Here is an 11,729-nt window from a genome sequence, read left to right as displayed (position 1 = left end):
ATGCACTTCACATAGAAAACAATAAATATAGTATATAAATATTATATATTATTCTTATTATCAACATTTCTAGATGATATCTACTACAACGTATACCTTCCAAATTTACTAAACATCTATTTGATTTATAAGAGATTAAAGTATATCAATTGTCAATTTTGCCCCTCTAGCAAAATATTGTTTTATTTTTCAAAATCTTTAATCAAATCTATAGGAGTTAATATCATATTTTATTTTTCACTTCAAACATTTGAATTTTGAAAACATATTATCTACTTTTCAGTATAATATGCATAGATGTACTATATGCAAAATATAAATATTATTTATTCCTATTCTCTTTATTAGAATTTAAAAAAATCCAAATATCTCATATATATAAGTTTTTAAAACTAATAATAATCTCTTTGGAAGATTCTAAGAAACTTGTAACATAATATCATATTTAGGAGTTAAAAAGATAAATTATGATCTCTTCAAGAGATTCAAATAAATTCTCATATAAATTCTCTTCAGCATTATATCATATGGATAAATTTGTGAGCTTTTGAAATTTGTATGTAGTGATTATATCTATATAATCACTACAAGCTCACAAATTTATCCATATGAGAATAATTTAAATATTCAGGTCCTGTTTGGTAATCATTTGATTTTTTTTGTTTTTGTTTTTGAAAATTAAACATATTTCATCTACATTTTTTACAATGATTTGCATCTTTTTTAACTACAGGTTGAATTCTCAGCCAAATTCTAAAAACAAAAACTATTTTTTGAAAGTACTTTTTTTAAATAAAATGGTTACTAGACGGGGCCTCAGCAATCAAATAAATTTCAATTCTAGCATATCAAACAAAAATTGACTCATTCAACTCCAGGTTAGTTCCTAGGTAGAAGTGTTCGACGGCCAACTTAAATACCTCAACCTAACCAGAATAATCCTTGTTCTCTTAGTCAATTTTTATTTCTAACTCATTGATCTCTTAATTAAGAGTTAATTAATAGATTAATTAATTTAATTGCATTGTTAATCTTATTAAAACAAATTCACTTTAAGAAATAATCTTTAATATCTTGAATCTTTGAAAATAAAATTAAAGATAATTTTGAATATTTATTCTCATATTTGAAAGATAAAAAAATATTACTATAAGAGAATCTTAATGAATAATATATAATATTATTATGAGATAATTTTACCTTTATTTAAAAGAAAGTCAACTTTTATTTAGAAGTAAGCAATTCAATCAAGGAAACAAATATCCTAATTTAATTTTCCATAAATAACAATTGTATTCTAAGATATAGAAAATATAAACTAATTAGAAAAATATCTCAAACAAATCTTTCAAATATAAGAAAATTAAGATGTGTGATTTGCAATCTATAATAGAATCTACATACATTACACAAAAAACTTGATGCATGCATGATTTATAACAACAGTTGCACATCTATGATATCATAAACATGATAAGAACAAATAAAAGAATCTACCTTCTAGCAAAGAAATAAAGCTGTAACAAATTACACATAATGAATGTTACCCAACAAAAGCATTGATAAGATATCGATGTGTACGTCACGATAATCAAATGCCTAACAAAAGCGCTACAAATGCCTCTTGGAGTATTTATTAAAAATAAAATTGAATTGGAAAAGATGGAGATTGAAAATACGATGAGAATATCTACAATTATATGCATACAGACAGTTGGCAAAGTAACAAATTGATTTGAGGATAAAATTCAGCGAACTTCGGAATGCATTGTGTGCATGTGATATAGATTAGAGAAGTTTGCATAACAACTCATAAGTTTTATTTAAATCTCTTACCCACAAAATCACATCTCCTCAATTGCATAACAAGCAACTAACGATTAATTATAATCTCAAAGTGGGAAAAAAGGCTGAAAAACTAACAAGTACTTACACAAGTTTAGACTAATGCCTAAGGAATTTAATTTCAATGCTCAAATAATACTTATATCAAATTATATTAAATATATCTTAACAATCAATTCATAAACACATAAAATCATATATATGATTTAAATAGAGCATTCACCTTATTCGAACTTTAGTTTTAAATATCTCAATAATATGTAGGGCCTTTATCGTTCTTGATATTCCAATGAATCAACTATAATCTCAACAAAATATTCCAAGTATTAGAGACTCGTGCTGATAATATGTGATGAAATAAGAAAAACATGAACAACAAAACAACAACAAAAGCGGGACAAGAGAGAAAAATAGAAGAGAATAAGTAGAAAATTAATATTGAACACAATTATTGTGTCCTCTACAAAGACACCTTATTATCCTATTTATAAGGTATGGTAGAGTATATATTATAAGGTAAAAATTAATAAAAAAAAGATTATAGGATTGAATAATCTACAGATTTGTTGTACATAAATAAGTTATATCTACGATATTACATTCACAATAACAATAAATATTTTTCTCCAACAAAGTTCATAGCATACTTGCAATTGACACGCATTTGGAAAGAAAATTAAAAACAAATAATCGAATCGCTATTTTTGCCATAAAAGGGCTTTTTGGACATTTTGCGGCACAAATCCGGGAACAGAGAAGAAAGAAAATATGCCCGGGGAAAGAAAACGACGGCGTTTAAATAGATGAAAGATTCGGCTTCCAGTTTAGCCCATCCGCCTTGAAGCCCTCGTCGTTTCAAGCCCAGAGAGGCTTCGTCTTCTGCACACAAAGGCCCGAATCGAAAGAACTCATCCTAAGATATTTAACGCAGCTCTGATGCTCCCCTTTTCTCTGAGGTTCGTAAGGGAAAAAAGGAAACCAACCCAGATACAGAAAACAGGATTCGCTTACAACCGTACCCAGATTCCAATTCTTCTACCTCCACAATTCTCCACTTCACTGGTATGGCCGTCCAAGGCTCTCACTGTGATTTCTTCGCCTTTTTCCCCATTTCATTATCTGGGTTCTTCACTTTTCAGTCCCTTAAGGTGTCCAGATGTGCTATTGATCGAATTGCTTATAGTGATGTGTTCTTTTCCGGTTTTTGGTTTCTTTAGCTGCCTCTCAATGTGCATGTTGGCGAGATTTATCCTGCTAATTTGTGTTTAGGTCTCATACCACTCCCATTTGGGTGCGTGTTTTTCAAAAGGGTAATGGGTTTTTGCAATCTCCATTGCTTCTCGCTTTGTCTGTTGCCATTTGATTCTGGGACTCGTTTATTGGAAAACTATGGTGTTTCCCTCTCGTTGTATTCTGTTTATACGATTTGCATATTGGGGGCCATGTTTTATTGATTTCGAGTATTGGGATTGGATGTCTTTGAAACGAAGCACACTAGTTGACGGGACATGAGTTAGGCTTATGTGCCGATGGATTTTATTTTGTAATTCTGTGGACAGGCATCATAATTCCTCTCCTCAGCCCCTTCGTTTTAGTTTGTAGAATTTCATCCTCATAGAGAAAGTGGTATGGAATTTACTTTAAAAAAATCTTAAATTTTCTGATTCTTATACATAAAAACTAAATTGGACTCCTAATAATGTTACTTCTATGTTTTCACTCTGATTATTTTTTCCCCCATTTTCCTTTTACTAGTTACTGATACCTTCATACCCATATTCATAACTTAAATGTTTTTAATATATTACAGGTGATTTTGTGCTTATCAAATTTGTTTGTTGAATGACACTATCTGCGACGTAAAGCAGTCATGGCAGATGGTTCAGAAGTCGAGGAGCGGGTGGATCTTGAAGAGGACAATTACATGGAAGAGATGGATGATGATGTAGAAGAACATGTAGATGAGGATGGAGTAGATAGGAGAGCTGGTGAACATCCGGAAGAGGATGTTGAAGAAGTAGGTGAAGAGCCTCAAGTTGGGACCGATACAGAAGATAGATTTTCAGGAGATGGTAGAAATAGCATATCCATAGAGTCTATAGAAAATAGAGAAAAGTCTGCTTCTTTATTAGATGAAGATGATCTAGAGAAGCATGCTGAGCTTCTTGCCCTTCCTCCTCATGGATCTGAAGTTTTTATTGGCGGGCTTTCACGTGATGTTTTAGAAGAAGATTTGAGAGATTTGTGTGAATCACTAGGAGAAATATTTGAGGTCCGCAGTGTTGTCTATTCTCTCTCATGCTCTTTCGTTCTTTCTTTGGGCCTTTTATTTTAGAAGCACTTTCTGTAATACAATTGTTTTGCAGATAAGGATAATAAAAGACAGAGATTCTGGTGAAAGCAAAGGTTATGCTTTTATATCGTTTAGAACCAAAGAGGCAGCACAAAAGGCTATAGAGGATTTGCATGGTAAAGAAGTCAAGGTAGTTGTGGGACTCCTTAAGACTTGGATGTTCTTATTGCTTTATTATGTTTCAAAAGCATCAAAGCTACTCTTTTTCAGATATCCATCATCGACAAATTTAAAATTGATTTTAGTTCGTCCTTCATACTACAGGGTAAAACGATAAGATGTTCTCTGTCTGATTCTAAACACAGACTATTTATTGGTAATGTCCCAAAAAGTTGGACAGATGATGAGTTTAAGGCACTTATAGAAGGAATTGGCCCTGGAGTTGAAAACATTGAGCTTATTAAGGTGGAGTTGCAAATTTATACATCCTCCTTCTCTAGAAATTAGTAGTTATTGAGGCTTTATGTTCTTTCTTCTGTATAACCTATTGCAGGATCCTCAGAACCCAAGCCGAAATCGTGGATTTGCATTTGTTCTGTATTATAACAATGCCTGTGCTGATTATTCAAGGCAGAAAATGTCAAGTGCAAATTTTAAGCTAGATGGAAATTCCCCAACTGTTAGTTGGGCTGATCCAAAAAGTATGCCTGATAACTCTGCTGCTGCTCAGGTAATCAAGTTATCATAACTGGAGAAAATTATATGGGATCTGCATGGCATTTTTCAATTACCTTGAAATTTCTTATCAACTGGAATTTTGTTGAAAAAAGTGGTACTAAGGTTAAAAGTGTAAACTGAAACACTGTTATTGAGCAGAGAAAAGTCGTATGTCGTGGTGGTTTGTTTCTTCAATTTCAATTACTAAACAAGGCAACCAGATACAAGATATCAGGGCCACAAAATTATATTGGTTGACCAACTGGACATTGAGCAAGGAAATGTGGGTAGAAAGATGATCATCTTGGTGATTTTGAAGAACCTAATTGCCTAAATTCCTCTTTGAGCCAAGCTCATTACAAAACCCCCCACAGAGTAGTCTGCTGCACCCCAGTAATCTTCTAGTTGGCTACTGACAGACTTCAGCAAACTCTAACTATCATTTTTAACAAACCATTAGTCTACCCACATGCTATAGTTAAATGAAGCAAAGAAAGGAAAGCTTAAAAATAAGGCTTTTGGTTCTCCTTTGTTCAACAACTTATAGGAACATAGAAATAAGACTAAGCTGAAGATGAAATACTAATACTTATATGTTCTTGTACATTCTTTCATTTTTCTCAATCAAAGCTGGATTTTTATAAATAATTATAGCAACCATCTAACTAACTACGAGGTAACAATTGATAGTGCATGAATGACAGATATTAAATTTTTATAAATAATTATAACAACTATCTAACTAACTATGAGGTAACAAGATATAGTGCATGAATGACTGATATTAAATTTTTAGGTTGTCTTTTGGAAAACCTCTCTCTAGGTAACAACATTTAGTGCATCTCCTTGGTGAACATGTGAGAAATGAACTCAATATTGACCCATTGAAGTAGAGCATAATGTTTCCAATTGCTCTGTAACCTTTAAATTGATTGTCATCAATTCTCTTTATGACTGTGTATTGAGATGTACTTGAGGAATCGAATTATAATTTGAAATACAAATTAGTTTCCAAACTTACAGGAAGATATTTAAAAGCACATGATAGTTTGAGTACTACATTGCATCGGTGAAAGCTTTAAAGACTTGTTTTGTTTTGGCATTGACTGCCTGATTTCTTATTTGTTTGTGCTAGTAAGTTATTATAGGTCTACAACATTATGGATTGCAGGTGAAGGCTCTTTATGTGAAAAACATACCTGAGAATACCTCTACTGAGCAATTGAAAGAACTGTTTCAGCAACATGGGGAAGTGACAAAAGTGAATATGCCACCTGGCAAAGCTGGGAGTAGTAAACGAGATTTTGCCTTCATCCATTATGCTGAGAGGTCAAGTGCATTGAAGGCTGTTAAAGAGACAGAGAAATATGAAATTGAAGGTTTTGTTTTTATATCCTCAGAGATTTACATTTGAAATCTCAAATTGCACAATCATATTCCCTTTTCTTTACAAAAAAATGTTAAACATATTTTGGCTTTTATTTCTGTTGGTTGATGCGTGGTTCCATTATCAAATTAGGCTACACAGTGAGCCGCCCTTTTTCTGACAGCTCGTTGCAGTGTTTTATCTCTATTTTACTGAAATGAACGATCTGTTCAACTTATGTATGGAATTTCATTTATTACATATTCTCAACATTTAAAAATAAAGTAGGACGAATCAGCAGTAGTCAAGTTGTCTAAATAGGTCTGTTGTATTTAACAGTGTTTTATAAAGAAAAAAAAAAAAGACAATAAAAGGGATCCAGAAATGATTTGTTTGAACCTTTTTCTTTCAACCCAAAGTATAATATTCAGAGATTTTAATCTGCAGGCCAACTTTTGGAGGTTGTCCTTGCAAAGCCTCAAAGTGATAAAAAATCAGATGGGGCCTATTCTTATATGTCTGGAAGTCATCCCAACCATCTTCTTCATGGTGGATACGGTGGTTATGGCGGAAATCCATATGGTTCCCTAGGTGGGTATGGTGTTACTGCTGGCTTTCATCAGGTACATTTTTCTTCTTTCTTACCTTTAAGGCTCTAATAATAAAAAAAAAAGTTATTTAGAGGTCAAAATTCCTCTGCAACATCTCAGCTAGGTGTATCTCCCAAAGTGAAAAGAAAAGAAATGAAAGGAGATTTTCCCTCCACATTAATCTGGATTTTCTTCTATGAACAGCCAGTGATTTATGGTAGGGGGCCAATGCCAGCGGGAATGCAGATGGTACCAATGGTTTTACCAGATGGTCGAATTGGTTATGTATTGTAAGATATCATTCTTACTTGACTCGAAGTCCATTTTTATATAATTATATAAGATAGTAAATTGTATGTGTTGTCACTCGTGAGTGCAGTCAGCAACCTGGAGTACCAATGCCACCTTCTCGATCTCGAAGAAGTGAAAGGAACAATGGGTCAGGTGGACCAACGGGTCGTTCAGGAGGTAGTAGCAGTGGTGATGAAGTCAACCGTGGGAGAAGGTATCGACCCTATTAATGGTGAGAACTGAAGACAATGGTGTCATTAGGCTAAATCACAGGAAATAACAAAATCCCCCACTCAGAAAAAGAATGTAAAAGAAATTGAACATAAGAGAGAACTGAGAGGTTTTGAATGACTGAGAAACAGATTGCATTGAGATCCCTTTTCAGGATAAATGGGAGGATGATTTGCTTTTGTGGCAATTCTTATTAGTTTAGAGTTAAACAAAGAAATTATGTGTACCAAAGCAATGCAGTTAAAAAAGTTCTGCTCAAATTTTAAATCTTCTATTCTCTCTCCCATTCTTCTTGGTGTTCTTTTCAAGGTGGAAATCTTGTGTAATCACTGGTAAAGAATAACTTCATTTTTGTTCATCTTTCTTTTGCTAAGCAGATGCTTTCTGCTCATTTTCCCTCTCTATTGTTTTTAGTTTGATTGGTTTGGTTATATTTCTTGCCTGTGCAAGAGTGAGCTTAAATATTCCTAAATTTTTGTGAGATGCTGACATTTAGCCCAAATGGAAGAGAGATTGAGAGGATAAAGAAAAGACTATGGTATGAATTTGCTTGTAGATCACTACTTTAGTGTTTTAGCCTGGTCTAAGAGCATCAGCCTTGCCTTTTGTCTCTTTGGAAGTGATTTTAATTGTACATAATTAATTTAATTAATTTAATTAATTAATTATTATTTTTTAATAATATGTGAGGTGGGGGATCGAATATCAGATTTCGAAGTTGATAGTATAAACTCTTATGTTAGTTGAGTTGTATCATATTGGTAAAATCAATTTTATATTTAGTTTTACATGTTTTAAAACAATTTTCGTACCATTTTATATTTTAGAGTAATATTGAAAGATTCATAAAAGTAATTTTGACCATAACAAAATCACTTTCAAAAATATGTTTTGAAGTTAATATTTTATATTGAAGTGAATTTATTAAAATAGTATGGTATTTAAATATAATATTTTTCCTTCTATTTTTGGGTTAGCTTAGCAATAAGTGCTTACAATGAATGGTATTTGACAAATGTTTTTCTATTTCCACTTTTAGAATATTCATGATTATGTAATCTCCACCTTATTTAATTAGGTCAGGTGTAATTTTAAATTACTTTTATCATTTTTAAAATTAATTTAAAATATATTTTTAATAATTAAAAAAATAATCTTAAGAGGTGTAGATATGTTTTGTGACAAAAAATAATTTTAACCAATTGAAATGCAATTGGAAATGCTTTTATAATTGGTTTGAGCTCATTTCAATAGACCACATTCAATGGGTAGTTGTCATTTTTAATAGGAGTGTCCTTGATTGTAACCACTTTATTGAGTTAGTCCCACAACTAGACATAGTTAAAGACACCACACTCTATTTAGGTATTTGGTAGAGGTTTGTTTTTATTTAAAACTTTAAATTTGATATTAATACAAACTACAAAAATGTTGAAGGTATCACATTCGTCTTTGCTCGAATTCTAAAAAAGTTCTTAGATAAGATTACAAGACAAAGAAAATCGATTATTTAAAACAAACTATAAAATCATGTTGAATTGTATTCGTAAATATTAGAGTCGCACAAAAAGTTTTTTTTTTTTTTTTTTGGAAAGGTTTATTTTTACAAAGATAAAAGATGGGCGATTGAGCTATTAATATAAACGGAGTTCAAGAGAGTGTATTCAACAATAGTCATAGAGAGATTTAAATGTAGCAATTAAATAATTTGACTAAATTATTGAGGGAAGATTAATCATATGTGAAGACCTTCCCATCAATAAAAATTATAGGCAAGCTATATGGTTTTTAGATCTTTTATGAAAACGTTGCACAACTTTTAATTTCCTCAATAGTTAGGAAGATGAATTAATTCTTATTCGTAATGATTTGGTGCGGTCTTTACACTTAATCATACATTTCTCTTTTTTAATCTAAAAATCAAAATAATTCAGTTTTTAAAAGAAAAATTTTTATCACATAATAAATTTTTATTGGGCACAAAGATAAGGGACTTTTAATATTAATATTGTTGTTCTCAAAACTTATTAGAGAAATATTGTTGTTTTGGGATTTCGAGGCTAGAAGTCGAGGGTTGAGGATTCGACTAATGTAGAGGTCGAACGTTGAGAACTCGACAAACAAAGAAAAACATGAAAACAATACGTAAATTAGGGTTGTCGAGGGTTGAAGTTTCGACATACATAAGTCGAAACTTCAACCCTCAACAAGGAAAGGGAAATCTCGCTAATTTTGTGATGAGGATCTCGCCCTTGAAGGGAATCTCGAAGGGAATCTCGCTAATTTTGTATATTAGGTTGTCGAAGGTTGAAGTTCTAGCATACATAAGTCGAAACTTCAACCCTTGACAAGGAAGATAAGTGGGTGAAGCAGATTGTAAGAGAGAACGAGATTGAAAGCGAGATTGTAGGAGAGAGCGAGATGGAAAGCTAGATTGTAGGAGAGAGCGAGATTGAAAGCGAGATTGTAGGAGAGAGCGAGATTGAAAGCGAAACTGTAGGAGAGAGCGAGATTGAGTCTGCCACATGGATTAAACGACCAACCAGTCAGCTGACGTGGTCTGCCACATGGAAATCGTCTTCACTTTATTTACTTTCCATAAGTCTGAAAAAGTGCATATATATCACCAAGCTGCCCCTGCTCTGATTCCCTGCATTCCCTGCATGCATTGACGTTATCCGATTCCATGCATTCATTAATGCATTCATGCCCCTCTGCCATAGCCTTAATGCCTTTTCAACCACCTTAAACCCGTGGGTCGAGTGTTCAACACTCGACCTACATCCTTTTAAACCACCATCCTCTTCATTTTTCCTCAATCACTCCCTCGATAATTTTTGAAGACTCACTGCCCTTGATTTTGCTCACTCCTCTCCCCTTGATTTGCCACTGCCCCTTCATAGCTCACTGCCCCCTCAGCCTTCGAAAATTAGCCTTTGAAATCATCTTCCTCTCCTCCCATTTCCATTTCCATTTCTCTTCTTGTATTTCGTTTAATACAAATTATTCTCACACAACTATACTGGTTCGTTACTCTACTAAATTTTTATTTTTTAAGAATAATTATAAATTTTATTTTTGTTCTTATATTATTATTTTTTTATAGATTCTAGTTTTTTTTTTAATTTTTTGTAATTGTTGTCAGATAACAAATAACAGGAAAAAAGGGCGAACGTTGTCACTTTGAAGGAAAAAAGAGAACTACCGTCGAATCTGTGAGTTGAACTTATGATATTTGAAAAGTTTAGTTTATTCTTATGATATTTGATTTATTTAGTATTAACTTTGATGTTTATAGTGTTAAAATGTTTAGTTTATTGTTATGTTTAAGAAGTTGATATTTATAGTTTAATACAAAATTATTGTGATAGTTAACAAGTTTAGTATAGTTTCAAAAGTTTAATATAGTTTGAAAATTTTAGTTTATTCATATGATATTTGATTTCTTTAGTATTAACTTTGATGTTTATAGTGTTAAAATGTTTAGTTTATTGTTATGTTTAAGAAGTTGATATTTATAGTTTAATACAAAATTATTGTGATAGTTAACAAGTTTAGTATAGTTTCAAAAGTTTAATATAGTTTGAAAATTTTAGTTTATTCATATGAAAATTATTGTTGTTATGTTTATTGTGATAAGTTGATATTTTCTAGTATTAACTTTGAAAATATAGTTTAAAATAGTTTGAAAAAGTTTAATTTAATTTAATTTTTTATTTTGTATTAAATTTGAAAAAATAGTTTTAAAAAGTTTACCTCATTTTAATTTGAAAAGTTTAATTTGTTGTTATTTTTAAAAATAGTTATAAAAAGTTTAATTTATTGCTATGTTTAAAAATAGTTATAAAAAGTTTAATTTATTGTTATGTTTAAAAAGTTGATGTTCATAAAACTTAAAAAGTTTATGTTTATAAACTAAAAAATTTAATATTTTTTAATATACTTCTTATAAAAAGTATAATACAAAAAATTGATGTTTGTCTTTTTTTTTTTTTTAGAAAATGGCAGGCAAATGCTTGGGATTTTTGTTGTTTACAAATGGTAATATGATTGATGGTATTGATGGAGTTGAGTATGACCAACCACCAAGTGGGAGTTTTACCATAAATGTGAACAGTGGAATTGTATTTAAACAATTCATTCAAATGATTGGGATGTTACTTAGTGTAGATATGGGAGCAAATCAGATAGAAATAATATATAGACATCCTAATCTAGAACCAGATCAATAAGATATATGTCATTCCCTATTTCGAATGCACAAGCTATGAACTTGATGTTCTCAATGGCAATGCCAGTGCCAAATGTAGTGCATTTGTATGTAAATGTAAATATGATAGGGGTGGATCCTGATACATCATTTAACCAGTTTGAAGATCCAACTCAATGTATCGAT

General features: G+C 31.4%; 1 protein-coding gene across 4 annotated transcripts; it reads left to right on the top strand.

The window, feature by feature from the left end:
- Positions 1 to 2,554: 2,554 nt before the first annotated feature.
- LIF2 (RNA-binding (RRM/RBD/RNP motifs) family protein) lies at positions 2,555 to 7,593 on the top strand. Of its 4 annotated transcripts, none has more exons than XM_039047591.2 (9): positions 2,555 to 2,907; positions 3,656 to 4,117; positions 4,212 to 4,328; positions 4,463 to 4,603; positions 4,692 to 4,868; positions 6,027 to 6,234; positions 6,669 to 6,844; positions 7,016 to 7,101; positions 7,191 to 7,593. In XM_039047591.2, the coding sequence occupies exons 2-9, from the start codon at positions 3,716 to 3,718 to the stop codon at positions 7,330 to 7,332; spliced, it is 1,449 nt and encodes a 482-aa protein (XP_038903519.1). In that variant the 5' UTR covers positions 2,555 to 2,907; positions 3,656 to 3,715; the 3' UTR covers positions 7,333 to 7,593. The 4 variants fall into 4 exon arrangements, with proteins under 4 accessions (XP_038903519.1, XP_038903503.1, XP_090173766.1 ...); XM_039047575.2 differs by having other exon boundaries at positions 2,581 to 2,907; positions 4,212 to 4,331; XM_090317640.1 differs by having other exon boundaries at positions 2,720 to 3,155.
- Positions 7,594 to 11,729: the final 4,136 nt, after the last annotated feature.

This window comes from Benincasa hispida, chromosome 1 (genome assembly GCF_027475165.1).
Source record: "Benincasa hispida cultivar pf3 chromosome 1, pf3_genome.v1.1, whole genome shotgun sequence".
In the NCBI taxonomy this organism is placed as follows: domain Eukaryota; kingdom Viridiplantae; phylum Streptophyta; class Magnoliopsida; order Cucurbitales; family Cucurbitaceae; genus Benincasa; species Benincasa hispida.
The sequence above is the reverse complement of the archived record's forward strand: the minus strand, read 5'-3'. Positions and strand labels throughout refer to the sequence as shown.

Excerpts from the sequence above, each read along its gene's own strand:
- LIF2 (XM_039047575.2), top strand. The coding sequence starts at position 3,716 with ATGGCAGATGGTTCAGAAGTCGAGGAGCGGGTGGATCTTGAAGAGGAC. Across the intron at positions 4,332-4,462 it reads ATGGTAAAGAAGTCAAGGTA|GGTAAAACGATAAGATGTTC; the intron begins GTTGTGGGACTC and ends TTCATACTACAG. Across the intron at positions 4,869-6,026 it reads ATAACTCTGCTGCTGCTCAG|GTGAAGGCTCTTTATGTGAA; the intron begins GTAATCAAGTTA and ends TATGGATTGCAG.